The sequence below is a fragment of the Nipponia nippon genome, unplaced genomic scaffold (assembly GCF_047370975.1).
Source record: "Nipponia nippon isolate SJK-2023a ecotype South Korea unplaced genomic scaffold, ASM4737097v1 scaffold_45, whole genome shotgun sequence".
Taxonomy (NCBI): domain Eukaryota; kingdom Metazoa; phylum Chordata; class Aves; order Pelecaniformes; family Threskiornithidae; genus Nipponia; species Nipponia nippon.
This window is the reverse complement of record NW_028262364.1, coordinates 185,212-207,325: the sequence shown is the minus strand read 5'-3', so window position 1 is coordinate 207,325 and position 22,114 is coordinate 185,212. Positions and strand designations below refer to the sequence as shown.

The 22,114-nt window shown below is 54.3% G+C and overlaps 1 gene segment (V, D, J or C); it reads left to right on the top strand.

Annotated features, from left to right (window-relative positions):
- Positions 1–9,954: 9,954 nt before the first annotated feature.
- Positions 9,955–22,114, top strand: part of LOC148052627 (T cell receptor delta constant-like) — a 36,842-nt gene continuing 24,682 nt past the window's right edge. Inside the window, 1 exon segment of the C gene segment in view lies at positions 9,955–10,109. Coding sequence covers positions 9,959–10,109 — 151 coding nt within the window.

Genomic DNA, 22,114 nt, shown 5'->3' with positions numbered 1-22,114 from the left:
CCTCAGCAGTGGTGAGCAGAGGGGAAGGATCACCTCCCTGACCTGCTGGCAATACTTCATCTAATGCAGCCCAGGATACCATGGACCTTCTCTGCCACAGGGGCACATTCCTGGTCAAGCTGTGGTCGACTAGAACCCTAGGGTGCTTTTGTGAGAATGCGATTTCCAGCTGGGTGGCCCCCAGCCTGCCCTGGTGCATGGGGGTGTTGCTCCCCAGGTGCGTCCCTCCCCGCGCCCACCCTTCTCCTGGCCCGGAGGGGCCGCGGCCCCTGGGGGCCGGGCCGGGTGGGTTGGGGGCGGGCAGAGGCGTCGGTGCTGCTCCGGCGAGGGGCCGAGGCGGCGGGGCGGGCAGGAGCAGGAGCAGGGGCAGGGGCAGAAGCGGGAGTAGGGTGAGGATGAGGATGGGTGCGGAGCGCGGGTCCGCTGGGCTGCTGTGCGGCTGGGCCCGGGCCCTTGGGCGCCGTCCGTCCCCGGCGCGGCAGGGCGTGATGGCGCCCGGGCTGGGGCCGTGGCTCCTGGCCTTGTCCTTGGCCGCGGGGCCGGCAGGTGAGAGGCGGGCGGGGAGGGGAGCGAGGCCGGGGCTGGGCCCGGGGCTGGGGCTGCCCGCGGGCGGCCGTGCCCGTGCCGGGGCCGCGGGGCTGCGGCTGCTGCCGCGGCGGGCGCGCTGTCGCCTGGCGCTCGCCTTCGTTAGCGGGGGAGCGGGGAGCGGGTGGCGTGGGCGGGAGAGGGAGGGGGAGAGGCAGGGGCAGGGGCAGGGGCAGGGGGAGGCTGTCGGGCAGCGGGTCGGGCCGCAGTGTCGGGAGCAGGCGCGGCTGAGCCCCGAGGGGGGCAGGCGGGGCATTGCCCCGGGCGCGGGGCTTTGGCGGGAGAGAGGGGGGTGGCGGCTGGGGCTGTGCCGGGGCGGGGGGCGTCGGGGCGTCGGGTGAAGGTCGTCGGGCCGTGGGCGCGCCCTGCCCGGCTGCGAGCGCTCTCCGTCCGCAGGGGTGTGGGCGCAGCTGAGGCTGGTGGAGGCCGGCGGAGGGCTGCGAGCGCCCGGGGACTCCGTGCTCCTCTCCTGCCGCGGGTCCGGCTACAGCTTCCAGGATTATAGTGTTCGGTGGTACCGTCAGGCACCCGGTGGCACACTCGAGTGGGTGTCCTACATCAGCAGCTACCAGGGTAGTACCAAGGAGTACGGGGCAGCAGTGGAGGGTCGAGCCACGGTGTCCCGGGACAATTTGCAGTCCGAGTCATCTCTGTCCCTGCGTGCCCTGCACCCGCGGGACTCTGCCCGCTACTTCTGTGCCGTTCCCACGGAGACAGGAAATCCAGCTGAGCTTGAACAGAAAGGTGCTGGGGCCCAGCTCAGGGTGCATTAGATGTGGGGAAGGTGAATGTTGGCAGGGGCGAGGAGGGGGCAGGTCTCAGGGCTGTTCCCAAGGAGTCAGGTGCCACCACTGTGCACCGCGGGTGTTCCTGGCCTTCACTGCAGACTTTGGGAATTCTATTTTATTGGCAATTAAATTAGAGAAGAATTGTGAGTAACAACAAAAAAGCCTCCTTAAAACACCTTGCCCCCCCTGAATCCCCGCCGCTTCCCAGGCTCAACTTCAGTCCTTCATTCCTGACTTCTCTCCCTCCTGTCCGCAAAGTGCGTGGGAGGAATGGGGTGTGGGGTCAGTCCACAACACGTCATGTCTCCTGCTCCTTCCTCCCTCCCATGGTCTGCAGTGCTTCACCAATGGCTCCAGGGTGGCTCCTTCCCAAGGGCCGTAGTCCTTCAGAGTAAACCTGCTCCAGCCTGGGCTCTCCACAGGCCCCAGTTCCAGTCAGGGCATATTCACATGCTCTGGCATGGGATCTTGCACAGGCTGCAGGGAAATCCCTGTTCCACGGGGGTCTCTTCCGCGGGCTGCAGGCCAATCTCTGCTCTGGCACCTGGAGGGTCTCCCACTCCTTCACTGACTTGGTGTTTGCACGATTGTTTCTCACACTTTCTTTCCTCGCTTCTCACACTGCTGCACCCTCTTTGGACCACTCTTAGCTATGTTGTCCCATAGGCAATGCCATCTTCGCTGCTGGGCTCAGCTTTGGCCAGCGACGGGTCTGCTGCCGAGCTGGCTGGAACAGGCTGTGTCGGGCATGAGGCAGTCCCTGGCCTCATCACAGAGGCCATTGCTGCAGCGCCCGGCTCCCAAAACCTTGCAGTGGAAGCCCAGTACAGGAGGGTCACAGCCCATCTCTGTGCCCAAAGGCTCTTGCAACCCTGTTTTCACAGAATGGTTTAGGGTTGAAGGAACCTCCCGAGGTCATCTGGTGCAACGCCCCTGCTCAAGCAGGGCCCCCTACAGCTGGTTGATCAGTACCATGCCCAGGCAGCTTTGGAATACCTCCAAGCAGAGAGACTCCACAGCGTCTCTGCACAACTTGTGGCAGTGTTGAGTCACCCTGACAGTGCAAAAGTGTTTCCTGATGTTGAGAAGGGACCGTGCTGTGTTTCAGTTTGTGCCCATGGCCGCTTGTGCTGTCACTTGGGAACGACTGGGAAGAGCCTGGCCCTGCCTTTATGTGCACCCTCTCTTCAGGTATTTCTGTACATTTGAGATCCCCTGACGGGCCTTCATTTCTCCGGGTTAAACAGTCCCAGCTCTCAGCCTTTTTTAAGTGGAGAGATGCTGCAGTCCCTTTCGCATCTTCGTGGCCCTCTGCCAGACTCTCCGAAGTTGGTCCATGTCTCTTTTGTCCTGTGGAGCCTGGAAGCAGTCCCAGTACTGCAGGTGGAGCCTCACCGGTGTTGAGTAGTGTGGAAGCATGAGCTCCCTCGCCCTGCTGGCAACACTCCTCCTGGTGCCACCCAGGATACCATTACCTGCCTTTGCCATTCTGGTGGGTTAACGTTGGGTGGCAGCCAGATGCCCACCAAGCTGCTCTCTCACTCCCCTTCCGCAATGGACAAGGGGAGAAAATAAGATGAACATGCTCATGAGTCAAAATAAAGACAGGTAGGCTGCTCACCAATCCCAGGCACAGCAGACTTTGGGAAAATGAATGTATTGCCCATAAAAACTAGAGTAGGATAAGGAGAAGCAATGACAAGATTAAGAACACCTTCCCCCAGCCACCTCTTCTTCCCAGGCTCTACTTGGCTCCTTCGTCCCCGAGTCTTCTACCTCCTCCACAGCCCAAACAGTGCGGGGAGTTGGGGAATGTGGGTTGGGGTCAGTTCATAACCCTTGTTCTCTGCCACTCCTTTCTCCTCCCATTTTGCCCCTGCTCTGGCCTGAGGTCCCTCCCCCAGCAGACAGTCCTTCATGAACTGCTCCAGTGTGGGGCCTCTCCCCAGAGTACAGTCCTTCAGGAACAGAGTGGTGCAGCGTGGGCTCCCACGGGCCACAGTTGCTGCCTGAAGACTTGCTCCTGCATGGGCTCTGTGTGTGCACCAGCTTCCTTCAGGGCACATCTGACTGCTGTGGCGTGGGGTCTTGCATGGGCTGCAGTGTGGCTGTCTGCTCTGACGTAGGCCTCTAGGCGCCAGGTGAATATATTGAGTGGTTCAGTGGTGAAGAGCAGCTCGAGCTGGGTGCCTCCAGGGAGGGACCCCGAACAAAGAGATCCCTGGGCAATTAGACCCTTACAGTCTAAGTTCCCCTCCCGTCATGCGACAGTTGGGTCCAAGAGTAATATTTGGGTCTGGGGTCTTCTTGTTCCTCATTGGATCCTTTCCCTGTCTCCAGGCAGGACATTCCTTTTCTTATCTTGAAGAGTTGCAGCTTCTGCCAACAGCACCCTCTCCTTCCTCACTGACAGTCAGGATGGGTTTGTGAAGTGGAAACCGTGCTTAACCAAATTTCAAGCCTTCTACAGTAAGAGAATGAGTCTTGGTGGATGAGGAGCGAGTGGATGTTGTTTATTCTGAATTTAGTTATGCTTTCAGCACTGACTTCCCTGCAAACGTCAGAGACAAAGCTACTGATTCTGGACTAGATAAGTGGGCTGTGACATGTTCCTTGCTCCAGCCTTTCTCCCTGGACTGTGGGACCTGGGACTCCTGAAGGCCACTCTTGCCAGTAAAGACTGAGGTGAATGAGGCATTCAGGACCTCAGGGATTTCCATGTCCTTTGTCACCAGGTCCCCACCCCATTCAGCAGTGGGCCTGCATTTTCCCTTGCCTTGCTTATCCATGCAGGCCTCCTGGCAATTGTAGCTGCTCGTTGGGATGGACTGCTCTTGATCTCAGCACTGGTGAGACTGTGGGCTCGTTGGGATGGACTGCTCTTGATCTCAGCACTGGTGAGACTGTGGACTACTGCGCCCAATTTTGGACTCCCCAGCACAGGAAAGACATGGACATACCAGAGCAAATGCAATGCAGGGCCATGAAGATGAGGAAGGCAGCATCTGACAAACAAGGCAAGCCTGAGAGACCCGGGTTTGTTTAGCGCTCTTCCAGCCCCTGCCTCTCGCCCTCACTGTTGTCATAGACTGAGGGAGTGCCTAGGAGGGACGAGGACTGCCTGCAGTGACAGAGGCCCAGCCAGGGGAGATGTGGGCAGAGCTGTTCTGCAGGCAGAGTGAAGGTGGCGAGAGGCGAGCCAGAGCGCGCCTGGCCATGTGGACTGCCCTGTGCGTGGGGTTATTGCCCATCGCAGGTAAGTGCAAGGAAGGGGTGATGCCCCTGCTCAGGATGTGTGCATGGCCCTGTGCTCTGCACAGCTCTGCAGAGCTGTGATGACTGCTTGCAGCCTGAGCTGCCTCTGGCTCGACCTCCACACCCATCCCTGCAGAGCACAATGGGAACAGCTGTCCTCCTCTTCTAGCTGTGAGTTAGACACCTCTGTCCAGCCTGCCTCGTCTGTGGTGTGGGGACAGGCAGGGCACCTACCTGCTACTCCCACCTCCTGGGTCCTAATGCTTTGCCGTTGAAGTGGCACTCTGCTCCTGGGGCACTGCAAGCCATCTTGACAAGACCAGGTTGAGGATGGCAGCATAGGGCCCAAGCCCCACTTGCCTGTGAGCGGTCCTGTGCTCATTCAGAGCAGTTTCAGGGAGAAGAGAGTGGGTTCCTCACCATCGCATCTTGGCAAAGACAAAGGGATTTGTCCGCCATGGTGCAAAACCTTCCTGTTTGAATGGGAAAATCAGAAAAAGTTCCTTGTCTGACAGGGAAAAGGAGGGAGGGGAACGTGGTGTCTCCCTCCGTGTGAGCCCCGATTCCTGGTGCCATCTCTATTTTTCTGCCCTTCTTTGTCAGCTGGATTCAAAGAGAAGGATTTAGTCCTCCCACTAGTCCAGTGCCACTACAATGCCCTGATGAGTGTTACCCTGACCTTTGCTGAATCTTGGCGTGATCATAGCTTGTTCTCACTCTCGGCAGTCACTGGCCATGTGGCCTTGGAGCAACACGTCAGGGAACTGGCCGTGCCAGAGGGAGACGGAGTCACCTTCCAGTGCAGCATGCGTGGAGCCAGCATGAGCAACTACTACATGTTCTGGTACTGGCAGGGGCCACGTGGCTCTCTGGACTGGATTTACGGGGAGGGTGATTACTATGGAGAAGGTTTCCAGGATCGCTTGAAGGGATCAGTGGAGAGCTCCCAGAACAGATTCACACTGCAGATGCAGGCAGCAAAGCAAGGAGATGAAGCAGTGTATTACTGCGGTGCTAGGCTCAGCAGCAGAGTGGGCCAAAACCCGACTGACAGAGAATACAGATCTCTCAGCATTTCTTTCTAGCAGCTGCTAACGAGAGGTTGGTGTCACACAACGGCAGCTGCAGGAAAGAGACCTTTGCATGCTTGCAGGAAAAGGTGGTGAAGGGAAGTGCGGCTGAACGGCTGAGACCATTTCTGTTGCAGGAGGATCTACTGTGGGAACTTCAGAGGCTGTGAGGTGAAGTGCAGGTTAGTGCACGTTGCCTGGGCTCCTGTCCAGCATGGCCCAGTTTTTGCTCCCTGGCTTGGCTGTAGAGCTCTGGGATCCTGGCGATGCAGCGCGGTAGCTGACAGGAGTGCTGTAGTGGATGGAGCCAGGCTGTTCAGGAAAGACAGGCTGGGAAGGTGAGGAGTGGGGCTTGCCCTTTCAGCGAGAAGCAGCTGGCATTCATGGAGCTCTGCTTTGGGACATATGATGAGCCAGCTCAACATTGTGGTGGGAGGCTACTACAGATCACCTGATCAGGAACCAGAACTAGAGGAGGCCTTCTTCCGACAACTGGAAGAAGCCTCATGTTCACTGGCCCTGGTCCTCATGGGGGACGTGAGCCATACCACGTGTTGGCTGGTGGGACAGCCCAGCAGGGCACAAGCAATCGAGCAGTTTTCTGGCGTGCACTGATGAAAACTTCATCAGAGGAAGAGTTGGTGGTGGATGTGAAGATGAGGGGCAGCCTTGAGTGCAGTGGTCATGCAGTGTTTGAGCTCAGAATCCGGAGAGGAGGGAGCAATGGAAAAAGGAGGACCGCAGCCCTGGACTTCAGGAGAGGCGAATCTGGGCTCTTCTGGGATCTGCTTGGAAGAATCCCATGGGTTATGGTCCTGGACAGAGGAGGGGTCTAGGAGAGCTGTTTCATTTTCAGAGATCACCTCCTTGAGGGTCAAGAATGGTTCCTCTTGAAGAAGCAGAGAGTGAAGCAAAGGCTGCTCTTGCTAGTAAAGACTGAGGTGAATAAGGCATTCAGGACCTGCCACTGGATTCCCCACCCCATTCAGCAGTGCGCCTGCATTTTCCTTTGCCTTGTTTATCCATGCAGGCCTCCTGCCACGTGCAGCTGAGTCCTTGCTCGTTGGGATGAACTCAGCACTGGTGAGACTGTGGACTACTGCAGCCAGTCCTGGGTTCCCCGGCACAGGAAAGACATGGACATACCAGAGCAAATGCAATGAAGGGCCATGAAGATGAGGAAGATCTGACATACAAGGTGAGCCTGAGAGCACTGGGTTTGTTTAGCGTGGAGAAGGAAATGCTACGGGGGGATTTGTCAGTGTGTCTAAATACCTGAGGCTGTGTAGCCTCCATTCTTGGAGGTATTCAAAACTGAACAGCACAAGGCTGTGGGCAGCCTGCTGTCCCTAACCCTGCTAAGCAGCTAATTCCCACAGCGCTGCTCGCTTAGTCAACCTCAGTGGGATGGGGGAGAGAATCGGAAGTGTAAAAGTGAGAAGACTTGTGTGTTGTGATAGAGAGAGTTTAATTAGCAAAGCAAAAGCTCCACGCACAAACCAAGCAAAATCAGGAATTCATTCCCGACGTCCACATGGTAGGCAGATATTTGGGCATTTCCAGGAAAGCAGGGCTTCATCACAGATAGTGGTTACTTGGGAAAGACAAATGTCCTAACTCCCAATATCCTCGTGTGCTCCTTATTTCCCCCAGGTTTATTGCTTCACATGGCTTCATGTGGTATGGAATATCCCTTTGGCCGGTTGTGGTGAGCTGTACAAGAAGGCCTTGATGCTGTGTAAGCACTGTTCAGAAACAGCTGAAATATCAGTGTGATATCAACACGGTCTTTGTCACAAAACATTGCAGCTGCCCATACAGGCTGCTATTAAGAACATGGACTGCATCCCAAGCAGACCCAGTACACCTACTGAACAGCAGTTGACCCTGCTTCAAGCAGGAGGGTTAAGCTTCAAGCACGAGGGTTAAACTAGGTCTTTTCCAGAGGTCCATGACAACCTCAGCTCTTCTGCATTTCTAGGAGCAAAGCTGCCTCCTCTTCTGCTCCCCTTTCTCATGCCCTTTCTGGGGAGCCTGAAAGGACAGCATCAGGCCTGATGGCCAGCCAGAGCTTTGAAGAGACAGCTGTGGGAGCTGGAAATGCTTTGGGAGTACTCTTGCGTCCTTGCATTTCTGACTGGGGGGAAGACCTCTAGCCTTTCCTCCGGACCTCCTGCGCTGCCAACATGCCACCATGGACGCCCTGCAATCCTCTGGCAGTGGCCTTTGGCTGTGGTTGAATTCCCTGCCCTCCACGCTGTCCAAGAACTCTGCCGCCAGCAACAAGCTGTAGCCCGCAGCCGGCCTCTCAGGCTCCAGGGAGCAGCCAGTCAACCGGTCAAATGGGGATGCATGTTACTGCCCATCCTTCTGAAGCCAGGCTCTGGGTTTGTGTACGTGGTTGTACAAGCTCATCACATGCTTATGTAGCTGTATCTGCAACATGACAAAAGAACACCACGCCATAAGGTCTAACAGAAGACCACACACCATAAATACAGCAGATGCCAGAAATGCAGCAAACACAACCATGCTGAATACCTCCCCCCAGTCCTCTGTGTGCTACTGTTTTACCTGCCCATATTACTTGTGTATCACTTGCATATTTCTCTCTTGAGTTCCAGCTTTGAAACTTGTAGGCAGAAGAGGAAAGTGAGTTTTCCTCAGCACTCCTGTAGAAAGCTGTTTCTGGCAGTCATCAGGGCCCTAGCTCTGAAAGGCAACATGCTCACTGCAATACCACTTGCTTAGAAGAATGAACACGTCCTGAGATTGTGAGCTTTTACCTCAGGGTCAATGCAACCTGATGACCCAACTGAAGCCAGCTCTTCCCAACTCAGAACACCCCATACCGATGATAAAACAAGAGAAGATTTAGCCTTCAATGAAACCTGGCATGTAACCACAGCCAGAACTGCAATCAACCCAAATCCAGGATAAAGCCTTTACGTAGCAAAGTCTGAGTTTCAGTTTTCTGCTTTGCCCTGGCAAATGTCACCTGCAAAGTCATGAATGTGGAAGGATGAAGTTGGAAGGCACCTCAGGAGGGCATCTGGTCCATCCCGCCTGCTCAATCAGGGCCAGCTAGAGCCAGGTGCCCAGGGCCATGCCCAGACAGCTTTGGAATATCTGCAAGCATGGAGACTCCACAGCCTCTGTGGGCAGCCTGGGCCAGTGCTCGCTCACCCTGACAGTGAAAAAGTGTTTCCTGATGTTTAGATGGATCCTGCCGTGTTTCTGTTGGTGTGCATGGCCTCTTGACTTGTCACTGAGCACCACTGAAAAGAGCCTGGCCCTGCCTTCTTTGCACCCTCCCTTCATATGGTTTTGTATGTGGGTGAGATCCCCTGTGAGCCTTTGTTTCTCCAGGATAAACTGTCCCAGCTCTCTCAGGCTTTCCTCGTGGAAGAGGTACTCCTGTCTCCTAATCGTCTTTGTGGCCCTTCACTAGACTCAATGTCCGCATCTCCCTTATGCATGGAGGTCCAGAATTATTCCTGGTATTGCAGGTGTGACTTCAGCAGTGCTGAGCAGAGGGGAAGGATCACATCCCTGACCTTCTGGAAACACCTTTTCTGGTACAGGCCAGGACATCATTAGGCACCGTTGCTGCAAGCACACAGTTGTGGCTCAAGGTCAAGCTGTGGTCCATCAGAACCCTTGGGTGCTTTTGTGAGAATGCGATTTCCAGCTGGGTGGCCCCCAGCCTGCCCTGGTGCATGGGGGTGTTGCTCCCCACGTGCACGACTTTGCTGTTGCCCTCGTTGAAGTGCAGGCCGTTCCTGTCAGCCCATGTCTGCAGGCTGTGGAGGTCCCTGTGGGGGGCAGCCCAGGGCTCCGCGTGTCTTGGTCGGCGCGGGCAGGGGACGGGAGTGAGGCCAGGGCGGGCTGGGGGTGCGGGGCACGGGGAGGGTCCTGCGAGGGGCCGCTGCGGGCCGACAGCCCGGCCCCGGCGCTGGCGCTGGCGCTGGGGCTGGGCGAGAAGGCGGGAGAGCGTGGGAGCCGCGCTGGGAGCCAGGGGCCAGGAGCCTTGGGGGGGCGGGGCGGGGCGCTCCTGCTCTGCCCACGGCCCTGGCCCGCGTCCCTCCCCGCGCCCGCCCTTCTCCTGGCGCGGAGGGGCCGCGGCCCCGGGGGGCCGGGCCGGGTGGGTTGGGGGCGGGCAGAGGCGTCGGCGCTGCCCCGGCGAGGGGCCGAGGCGGCGGGGCGGGCAGGAGCAGGAGCAGGAGCAGGGGCAGGGGCAGAAGCGGGAGTAGGGTGAGGATGAGGATGGGTGCGGAGCGCGGGTCCGCTGGGCTGCTGTGCGGCTGGGGCCGGGCCCTTGGGCGCCGTCCGTCCTCGGCGCGGCAGGGCGTGATGGCGCCCGGGCTGGGGCCGTGGCTCCTGGCCTTGTCCTTGGCCGCGGGGCCGGCAGGTGAGAGGCGGGCGGGGAGGGGAGCGAGGCCGGGGCTGGGCCCGGGGCTGGGGCTGCCCGCGGGCGGCCGTGCCCGTGCCGGGGCCGCGGGGCTGCGGCTGCTGCCGCGGCGGGCGCGCTGTCGCCTGGCGCTCGCCTTCGTTAGCGGGGGAGCGGGGAGCGGGTGGCGTGGGCGGGAGAGGGAGGGGGAGAGGCAGAGGCAGGGGCAGGGGCAGGGGGAGGCTGTCGGGCAGCGGGTCGGGCCGCAGTGTCGGGAGCAGGCGCGGCTGAGCCCCGAGGGGGGCAGGCGGGGCATTGCCCCGGGCGCGGGGCTTTGGCGGGAGAGAGGGGGGTGGCGGCTGGGGCTGTGCCGGGGCGGGGGGCGTCGGGGCGTCGGGTGAAGGTCGTCGGGCCGTGGGCGCGCCCTGCCCGGCTGCGAGCGCTCTCCGTCCGCAGGGGTGTGGGCGCAGCTGAGGCTGGTGGAGGCCGGCGGAGGGCTGCGAGCGCCCGGGGACTCCGTGCTCCTCTCCTGCCGCGGGTCCGGCTTCACCTTCCAGAATTATGCAGTTTTGTGGTACCGTCAGGCACCCGGTGGCACACTCGAGTGGGTGTCCTCCATCAGCAGCTACCAGGGTAGTACCAAGAAGTACGGGGCAGCAGTGGAGGGTCGAGCCACGGCGTCCCGGGACAATTACGGATCTGAGTCGTCTCTGTCCCTACGTGCCCTGCACCCGCGGGACTCTGCCCGCTACTTCTGTGCTGTTGGCACGGCGACAGGAAATCCAGCTGAGCTTGAACACAAATCTCCTGCTAGGGTCCCAGCTCTTGATGTCAGCACTAGAAGGCAAGGGGGTCGGACATTTGTTCAGGTCTGCTCCCAGAGATGTTTGATTCTAACAGAAGCGTCCTACCTTTTTGTGTCCCCAGATGAGCTCTAACCTGTTTGCTTTATATCTTCCCATGTGTCATGCAAATCCTCTCCCTTCTCGCACTCCAAAATTCCTTCACCTTTGGAACCAAGTTTTGCTGTTCCCATTATTTCCCCTACTACGCATATCCAGTCATGGCCCAACTCGTGAGCTGTGTGAATACCCCTGCTCTGGTTTTGGTCACGGCTCAGGTCTACTTAGTCCAGCCCACGAGTTTCGCTTCCTGAGGAGTGAGCAGAGGAAGTTGGGGAAGTACAGAGGGCTGTTTGGGAGCACAATGGAGAAAGGCAAAGTCTGTGATGCTTTTCCGGATCTGAAACTATAATGGGAGCAAGAGCTTTTGAACGTGTGTTTGCAGCTGCTGGATCCTGGAGGTCACAGGCAGAAGCCCAGGGAAGTGGTGGAGTAGATGAAGTGATTGCTTGAACTATTCCTGCCTTTTCTTCCTTGTCTCCTGGGGTCGCAGGTGCCCTTTCTCAGGTGCAGACAGAGGCCTCAGGCCCCACGGTAGGGAAGGTCTCGGAGTCTCTCACGCTTACCTGCCACATCTCTGGTGTCCCCATCAGCGACAGCAGCTACGCTTGGCACTGGATCCGGCAGGCTCCTGGCAGAGAGCTGCAGCAGATAGCGTTGCAGTATCCTTTCCCGGGACTCCAGCACATTGCTTCATCCTTGCAGACGCGAGTCACCAGCTCTGCAGACCCCTCCAGGAACCAGCTGTCGCTGGAGGTGCTCTTGCCCACAGCTGCAGACACGGCCACCTATTTCTGCAGCACCAGGGAGCTGGAAAAGGGCACAGTACTTGAAACACCGGCAGGGCCAGGGCAGAACTGGAAGGAGGGGTTTTAAATCCAGCCAGGTCTTTTGTGGTTGGCTGCAAGAAGGCTTCTGAAGACTAGACTGGTCTGGCTTTCCTGGAAAGGGCCATAGAGGTGCTGCAGCAGCAGCAGCTGCAGCAGCAGAGTCTCCCACAAGTAGCCATAAAACCCATGAACATGTTGTTAACCTTCTTCCATATATCTCAGTCTCTCTCACAGGCAGAAAGCAACAGAGAATGAGGTTTGTTTCAGAAGGAGCTGAACAAGCATTGAAGAACTCAAATGTGAACATGGAAATCCAGAGCTGAATTAAGTTTTGGAACCTGATGTTGTTCAGGGAGCCCCAGAGCAGTGCCACAGGAGCTGAGCTGCAGAGTGTCTTTTTCCACATGCATGATGAACAATCTCTTTGTTGTGTTGTTAGTGTTGGCTCCATGTACATATATGCTCATGTGTGTACACTGAGGGCCAGCATGGATTTTTGTTAGGGGGCTCCCAACATGGGTGGATATGGAGGATGCCCTTGGCCAGAATAACACTCCAGCCCTCCGTGGGTTTGGGGGTCGTAGGGATCCCAGCATGTCCTACCATGTAGGACCCAGGTAGTCTCAAGTGGCCCTGAGTCATCCTACACCACCCTGGCCCTGCATCCCCCTGGTGCTTTTCCCATCCTCAAGCCTCCAGTTTCAGTGGGCTCCTCTACCCTCTGCAACTCCCCTTCCCATGCCTGTCCTGGATCCTCTCCCCAGGGAGCCATGTTGGGGCACCCAGGAAAAGTGAGGGGAGGGGAAGGATTCAGACAGTCTGTGGAGGGCCACTGTGGAGTGGGTGATGTTCTCCAAACTGGTAGTCTCAGTCAAGATGGTGACACTTTGTCAGGACACAGTGAGTGTCTCATCCTGTGGCTGCAAAGGCCCTAGGGGGAGCTCTGGGTTCCTGCTGAGCAGGATGAGCGCAGGGAAAGGAGTGTCCCTGTGCTGCTGAGCAGCCCCAACAGCCTGGTGCCCGCTGAGTCCTGTGCACATGAGTTTTGTTAGATAAGTTGGGAGGCTTGAGCCTGCACATCTACCCCAGACCTTGAGCACCAAGCACAAGCCAGATCTCACGTGCCCAGAGCCCTGTAGGGCCTTTTCTGCTTGGGGGTGTGTGGGAGGCTCTTGCCAAGGAAGAAGCAGGTGGACAAGTGTCAACATGAGAGAGGAAATGGAGGAGTAGGGTGGTGGGCCGGAGTGGAGGGAGCAGGGTGGGGAGCACATCTCCAGTGGAGTGTCCATTCCAAGCGGAGTGGGGCTCAGGGGAGACCCATCCAGGAGCAGCATCTCAGGAGCACCAAGGGAGAGGGGGCCACTGGGAGGACAACCTGCCACCCCCAGGGCCAGGTCCACGGTCCCAGCAGCACCCTGCTGTCCTTCCTCAGAGGAAGGTTGTGGGTGGCTCTAGAGCCACACATCACCATTTGCCCACCAGACGCTTTCCTGCCAAGCGAGCGCTCTGTTACTGCACCCTGCAGGGTGAAAGGCACTCAGCAGTGCACCAACAGGTTCAACTTCTTCTGCTCCTCCAGCCCCCGCCTCTCGCTCTCACTGTTGTCTTAGACTGAGGGAGTGCCTAGGAGGGACGAGGACTGCCTGCAGTGACAGAGGCCCAGCCAGGGGAGATGTGGGCAGAGCTGTTCTGCAGGCAGAGTGAAGGTGGCGAGAGGCGAGCCAGACGCGCCTGGCCATGTGGACTGCCCTGTGCGTGGGGTTATTGCCCATCGCAGGTAAGTGGAAGGAAGGGGTGATGCCCCTGCTCAGGAACTGTGCATGGCCCTGTGCTCTGAGCTGCCTCTGTCTTGACCTCCGCACCCATCCCTGCAGAGCACAGTGGGAACAGCCCTCCTCCTCTTCTAGCGGTGACCAGGTTGAGGATGGCAGCATAGGGCCCAAGCCCCACTTGCCTGTGAAAGGTCCTGTGCTCATTCAGAGCAGTTTCAGGGACAAGAGAGTGGGTTCATCGCCATTGCATCTTGGCAAAGACAAAGGGATTTTTGCCCCATGGTGCAAAACCTTCCTGCTTTGAATGGGAAAATCAGAAAAAGTTCCTTGTCTGACAGGGAAAAGGAGGGAGGGGAACGTGGTGTCTCCCTCCTTGTGAACCCTGAGCATGGTACCAGCTCTGTTCCTCTGCCCATCTTTGTCAGCTGGATTTAAAGAGAAGGATTTAGTTTGCTAGTCTAGTGCCATTGCAATGCCTCCACCAATGTGCTGACCTTTGCTGCACCTTGGAGTCAAAATGGCTTCTTCTTCCTCTCTGCAGTCACTGGCCAGGTGACCTTGGAGTAACACGTCAGGGAACTGGCTGTGCAAGAGGGAGATGGAATCACCTTCCAGTGCAGCAGGAGTGGAGACAGCGTGAGCAGCTACTCTATGTTCTGGTACTGGCAGGGGCCACGTGGCTCTCTGGACTGGATTTACCGGGAGGGTGATTACTATGGAGAAGGTTTCCAGGATCGCTTTAAGGGATCAGTGGGGAGCTCCCAGAACAGATTCACGCTGCAGATGCAGGCAGCAAAGCAAGGGGATGAAGCAGTGTATTACTGTGGTGCTAGGCTCACCCTGGAGCAGCTCAGCAGCAGAGTGGACCAAAACCCAACTAACAGAGAATACAGACTTCTCAGCACTTCTTTCTAGCAGCTGCTAATGAGAGGTTGGTGTCATGCAATGGCAGGTGGAGGAAACAGATTTTTGGCATGCTTGCAGTGGAGGGAAGTGTGGCTGAAGGGCTGAGACCATTTATGATCCAACAGGAGCTTGCACAGCTGCACTAGGTGTGCTCTGAAACCAGGACACCTTGGTAGAGGACAAAACCAGTGACCAAGATTCATGGGGAGAAACGGCACCATCAGCACATCCTAAAAGGTACTAAAGGAAGTGGCAAGTGCTGGTCGTGGGTCACTCTGCTGAGAGGCACTGAGGCATCCATCTGTTGGCCTGGTATACACTCAAGAGAAGTTTGCTGCTTGTCAGGAGTCAAGGATGTCTTAGAGGGACTGCCTCCACTGGTGAAAAGCACAGACTCCTATCCCCTACTTCTTTTCCATGTGGTAACGCAAAACCTGGGCAACTTCAAGCAGGATGGATAAGCACACCTACCAGAGAGTGAGGAATGCTCCCCAACCGTTTCCAAAGCCAGGAATCCTAAGTTCAGCAACCTCAAGTGCATGTATAGAAATGCACGTCATCTGGGAAACAAACGGGGAACTGGAGCCATGTCTGAGAGTAATGATTTCATAAGAATCACAGAAACTTGGTAGAAAGTCTCACATGACTGGAAGAGTGCAATGGATGGCTACAAACTCTTTTGGAAAGATAGAAAGGGAAGAAGAGGAGGCGGAATTGCACTTTAGGTAAAAGAGAAATTTTGAGTGTATGGAGGTGAGCTATGGACACCACAAAAGTTCTACCAAATGCTTTTGGATCAAGATTAAAGGGATCATCATCAAGGAGCATCTTATGTTAGGTATCTGTTACCGATATCCCAATCAGGATGACGAGGCTGATGAAACCTTAGTTTGGCTGCTCAGGGAAGTCTCAGGCCAACAGAACCTCGTCGTCATGAGTGACTTAAGTTACCCGGACATTTGTTGGGAAAACAACATAGCGGTGCACAAGTCATCCATCAGGTTCCTGGAATACATGGAGGACTGCTTCCTGCTACAGATGCTGGACGTGCTGACTAGGAACAGCACATTGCTAGATTTACTGTTCACAACCCAACAAGACTTAGCGGACACACTGATCACAACATTATGGAGTTTAAGATCCTGCTGAGCATACTAAAGACCAGTAATAGGACAAAGACCCTGGATTTTAGAAGTGACAACTTCAGCATGCTTAGAGCCCAGTTGCGAGGGCTTCCATGAGAAGAATCCATGGAGGGCAAAGGAGCTTATTGAGTGCTGGGAGTTATTCCAGAACAGCCTCCTAGAAGCACAAGAACAGCCATTCCCCTACAAAGGGAAAGGAAGAAGGCAGAACAAGAGACCACCCTGGCTTAACAGTGAGCTTTTGGGTGTGCTTAAAAGCAAAGCAGCAGCATACCGGCTATGGAAAGGTGGCCAAATAGCCATCAAGGACTACAAGAACTTTGCTAGAGCATGCAGAGATGCAGTCAGGAAGGCTAAGGCTCAGCTGGGACTGAAATTAGTCACAGATGTCAACAACAACAATGAAGGATACTTCAGATACATGAGCAGTAAGCAGAAGCACAGGGAAGACATAGGCCCATTGCTAATCAGGGCAGGGAAACTAGTTACTAATAATGCTGACAAGGAAGAGGTTTGCAATACCTTCTTTGCCTCTGTCTCTACCAGCATAGCTGGGCCCCAGATCACAGAATCAAGTATGTACAACAACACATGGGTCGGCCCACCAGTAGTGGAGGAAGGGCTGGTCTGCAGCGTCTTGCAAGGGTTCAACCCACATAAATCTATGTGCCCGGTTGGAATCCGCCCCCGGGGTGTTAAGAGAAGTGGCTCACATTGTTGCAAGGTCACTGTCCATCATATTTGAAAAGTTGTGGAGGTCAGGGGATATCCCTGATGACTGGAAGAGGGCAAATGTCATACCCAACTACAAGAAGGGCCCAGAAGAGGACCCAGGAAACTATAGGCCCATTAATCTTACTTCAATCCCTGGCAAAGTAATGGAATGAGTTCTCCGAGAAACTACTATTACCCAAATTAAGCAGGTGATGGGGAAACGCCAGCACAGAATTACCAAGGGCAAATCATGCCAAACTAACCTGATCACTTTCTATAACAAAATAACATTTTCTGTCAATATGGGACAGAAGCAGTGGATATTTTTTACCTGGACTTCAGCAAAGTGTTCAACACTATTTCCCACAGCCTCCTTCTGGACAAACTGGCAAGATACAGATGGGTGGTCTGTGAGATGGATAGGAAACTGGCTAACAGGCTGCACTCAGTGAGTGGTCATCAATGGTTTTAGTCAGGCTGGCAGCCTGTCACAAGTGGGGTCCTCCAGGGATTGATAATGGGCCCCACACTGTTCCACATCTTCATAAATGATCTGGATGATGGACTTGAAAGCACCCTTGCCAAGTTTCCTGATGAAACTAAAGTGGATGGTGAGGTGGACACATCAGAAGGGAGAGCCATCTTACAGAGTGCCCTGGACAGGCTGGAAGAGTAGGCTAGCAAGAATAGTATGAAGCTTGATAAAGACAAGTGCAAAGTTCTGCACCTGGGATGAAATAACCAAAGAGCCCAGTTCAGACTAAGATCTGTGTTGCTGGGGAGCAGCCTTGCTGAAGGGCACCTGGGGGTCCTGGTGGACAACAAGCTGAACATGAGTCAGTGGTGTGCTGCTACAGCAGCAAAGCCAAGTCAGATCCTGGTTTGCATCTGCAGGGGTGTTACTAGCAGAGATAAGAGTTGTGATCATCCCATTCTACTCAGCACTTGTCAGGCTGCACTTGGAGTACTGTGTGCAGTTCTGGTCCCCACAATTTGAGTCAGACATGGCCAGACTGGGGAGGGACCAAAGAAGGGCCACGAAGATAATCAAAGGGCTGGAGAACCTGCCCTATGAGGAAAGATGGAAGAAGTTAAGTCTTTTCTCCCTGGAGAAGAGAAGGCTCAGGAGGAACATCATCACAATATTCCAGTACTTAAAGGGCAGCTACAAAGAGGACAGAGCCTCTCTCTTTACAAGGAGCCACATGAAGAAGACAAGGGACAGCAGCTACAAGTTGTGCTGGGAGAGGTTCATCCTGATACAAGAAAGAAACTTTTTACAGTGAGAATAATCATTCACTGGAATGACCTTCTCAGAGGCATAGTAGAATCCCCATCACTGGAGGTTTTTCAAGATGCAAATGGACAAGGTGCAAGATAAGCTCTTTCCTATGAAAGATTGGATGAGATGATCTTTTGCGGTCCGTTCCAACCAGGGCTGTTCTATGATTCTATGTTTCTATTCTGGGGACTTCAGGGGTTGTAAGGTGAAGTGCAGGTTAGTGCACATTGTCTGGGTTCCTCTCCAGCATGGCTCAGTTTTTCCTTCATGGCTGGTTGCAGAGCTCTGGGATCATGGAGATGCAGTGCAGTAGCTTACAGGAGTAGTGTAGTGGATGGAGCCAGGCTGTTTAGGAAAGACAGGCTGGGAAGGTGAGGAGGTCTTTTCTGTGAGAGAACAGCCCTTTCTGTGAGAGAGAAGCTGGAATGCATGGAGCTCTGCTTTGGGATGCACAATGAGCCAACTGGTTGTGTATGGGTCAGGATTAGAGACAGATCAGCATGGGTGACATTGTGGTGTGTGGCTACTAGAGATCACCTGACCAGGAAGAAAAAGTAGATAAGGCCCTCTTCAGAAAACTGGAAGAAGCCTCACGTTCACTGGCCCTGGTCCTCATGGGGGACTTGAACCATGCCAAATGTCTGCTGGCAGGACAGAAGCCCTGGATTTCAGGAGAGCAGAATTTGGGCCCATCGGGGATCTGCTTGGAAGAATCCCCTGGGTTATGGTCCTGGACAGAAGAGGGGTCTAGGAGAGCTGCTTGATTTCAGAGATCACCTCCTTCAATCTCCAGACTGGTTCATTGTGTCAAAACAGAAAGTTAAGCAATGGTGATCTGGGAGGGATCTAGAGACCCTGTCTGATTATGCAGGATTAGGTTTAGGAAAGCCAAAGCCCATCTGGAGCTGATTCTGGTGAGGCAAGTGAATGGCAACAGAAAAGGCTTCAAGAGGTACATTATTAGGCAAAGAAGGACTAGGGAAAATGTGAGCCCAGTGCTGACTGGGGCGAGGGAGCTGGAGACAAAAGACACTGAGACGACTGAGGCACTCAGGGCCTTCTTTGACTCAGTCTTTACTGGTAATACTGCCTTTCAGGAACCCCAGGTCTCTGTCCCCCTTCAGAGTGTCCAGAGCTGGGAAGACTTGTGTCAGTGGAGGAGGATAATGCCAAGGCATAGTTAAAGAACCTGGAGGGATATGACCCTATGGGAACTGATAGGGTGCACCCATGAGTGCTGAGGGAGCTGGCTGATGTCACTGTGAGGCCACTCTCAGTAATTGGGAGATTGGGAGAGGTTTCTATGGACTGAAAGAAGGAAAAGAACAGTCCCATTGTTAAGAGGGAGGATCTGAGGACGTCCAGGCCTCTAAACCTCATCTAAGTTCCTCCAAAGGTGATGGAGCACATAGTTCTGGAAACCATTGCCAAACAAATGAAGGCCAAAAAGGTGATTGGGAAGAGTCATCATGGTTTGTGAAGTGGAAATCATGCTTAACCAACTTTAAAGCCTTCTACAATAAGATGATGGTCTTGATGGATGAAGAGAGAGCAGTGGATGTGGTGTGTTCTGAATTTTGTTGCACTTTCAGCACTGTGTGCTGGCAACATGACTTCTGATGCAACACAGGTCACCCTTAGTTACCTTTGCCACAAAGGCACATTGCTGGCTTATGGTCAATTTGTTGTGTTCAGGGACCCCAGGGCTGCTTCCTAAAAAGCTGATTTCCAGCTGGTTGGCTCCCAACACATACTGGTGCTTGAGGTGTTCCTTCCCAGGTGCAGGACTTTCTATTTCCTTTGTTGAACTTCATGAGGTTCCTGTCAGCTCATTTCTCCAGCCTGTTGAGGTGCCTCTTGATGGCTGATCCATCTGGAATATCAGCCACTCCTCCCAGTTTCATGTCAACTGCAAACTTGCTCTGACCCATCCAGATCGTTAATGAAGATGTTAAACAGGATTGGACCTGGTATTGACCCCTGGAATACACTGCAAATTACTGGCCTCCAGTAAATTCTTGCCACCGATTATCACCCCCAGTGCCTGGCCATTAAGCCAGTTTTCAATCCAACTTACTCTCTGCTTTATCAGCTTCTCTGTGATGGTCCTATGGGAGACAGCGTTGAAAGCCTTCCTGAAGTCCATGTACAGAATATCCACTGCTCTCCCCTCATCTACTACGCCAGTCATTTCATTGCAGAAATTTATTAAGTTGGTCAAGCATGTCATCCCCTTGGTGAATCCATGCTGACCACTCCTGAAGACTTTATCATCATTCACGTGTGTGGAAATGTTTCCCACAACTAGTTGTTTCATCACCTTCCCAGGAAATGAGTGAGGTTGACGAGCCTGTTGTTCTCTTGATCATACACTTCTTGCCCTTCTTGAAGACGGAAGTGACATTTGCTTTCCTGCAGTCCTCAGCCATCTCTCCCAATGACCATGGTCATTTAAAGATTATTGAGAGTAGTCTGGCAATGACCTTGGTCAGACTTTCCCCTTGGTCTGTGGGACCTAGGATTCTTGAAGACCCTGCATGACGCATGAAGTTTTGCCCCATCAAGATTATTGAGAGTGGCCTCGCAGTGACGTGAATGGGTGTATTCCATCAGGGCCCATGGACTTATATATGTCCAGATTGATGCAGCGTTCCCTGCTCTGATCCTCTTCCACCAAGGGTATGTCTTCCTTGCTTCAGCTTTTCCCTGTGGTCTCTGGCACCTGGGATTCCTGAAGGCTGCTCTTACTAGTAAGGACTGAGGTAAATAAGGCATTCAGTACCTCAGCCCTTTTCCATGTCCTGTATCACCAGGTCCTGTGCCCGTTTCGGCAGTGGGTCTGTATTTTCCCTAGCCTTGTTTATCCATGCAGGCCTCCTGGTATTTTTTTACTGTTGAGGTGATTTAAGACTGCAACAGGTTGTACAGAGAGGCTGGGTAGTCTCCATTCTTGGAAATATTCAAAACCAAACTGGCCAACGCTCTGGACAGCCTATTGTGGTGGCTATACCCTGGCTGGCAGCTGATCTCCACAAAGCCGCTCGCTTACTCACCCGCAGTGGGACAGGTGAGAGAATGGAAAACTTGTATGTTGAGATAAATGCAGTATAATAACTACAGCAAAAGCTGCATGCACAAACCAAGGAAAATATTCCCTACTTCCCATCAGCAGGCAGATGTTTAGCTATTTCCAAGAAAACAGGGCTTCATCACACATAACAGCTACTTAGGAAGACAAATGCCATAACTCCAAATATCCCCCTTTCCTCCTGCTTTCCCTGAGCATTTATTGATTTTGTACTGATTTTAACTGAGATAAAGATAATTTGCCTTCATAGTAGCTGGTATGGGGTTACATTTTGGATTTGTGCTGAAAACAGTGTTGATAATACAGGGATGCTTTCGTTATTCCTGAGCAGTGCTTAGACAGAGTCAAGGCCTTTACTGCTTCTCACACTACCCCACCAATGAGTAGGCTGAGGGTGCCCAAGAAGCTGGGAGGGGACACAGCTGGGACAGCTGATGCCAACTGACCAAAGGGATGTTCCAAACCATATGACATCATGCTCAGCCATAAAAACAGGTGGGGGAAGAAGAAGGAAGGGGGAATGTTTGGAGTTATGGGTTTTGTCTTTCCAAGTAAGTGTTATGTGTGATTGAGGCCTGCTTTCCTGGAGATGGCTGAACACCTGCCTGATGACAGGAAGTCATGAATGGATTCCTTATTTTGCTTTGCTTGCGTGTGCAGCTTTTTCTTTACCAATTAAACTGTCTTTATCCCAACCCATGAGTTTTTTCACTTTTACCCTTCTGAGTCTCTCCCCCATCCCACTGGGGGTGGAGTGAGTGAGTGGCTGTGTGGTGCCTAGTTGCCAGCTGGGGTTAAACCACGACAGCTTTGCATGACATCATGCAGTATGGAATATCACTTTGGGCAGTTGTCGACTGTGTAGCTGGTGAGGCAATGTGAGAAACAAAGAAGGCCTTGATGCTGTGTAAGCACTGCTCAGCAGTAGCTAAAACATCAGTGTGTTATCAACATGGTTTTGGTCCCAAAACATAGCAGCTGCCCATACAGGCTGCTGTGAAGAAAGTTAACTTCATCCCAAGCAGATCCTGTATACCTACGCTAGCCGTGCTTCGAGCAGGAGGGTTAAACTAGACCTTTTCCAGAGGTCCGTAAGCCTCAACTCTTCTACCATTCTTTGAGCAAAACTGGCACCTCTTCTGCCCTCCTTTTCTGATACCCTTTCTGGGGAGCCTGAAAGGACAGCATCAGGCCTGATGGCCAGCCAGAGCTTTGAAGAGACAGCTTTGGGGTCTCGGAGTACTCTTGCGTCCCTGGGTTTCTGAATCTAGAGGACCTCTAGTCTTTCCTCCTGACCTCAGGTGCTACCAACATACTGCCATGTACCCCCTGCAATCCTGAAGCAGTGACCTCTGGGTGGCTGTGAGTGGGAAAAGGAGAACCTCTA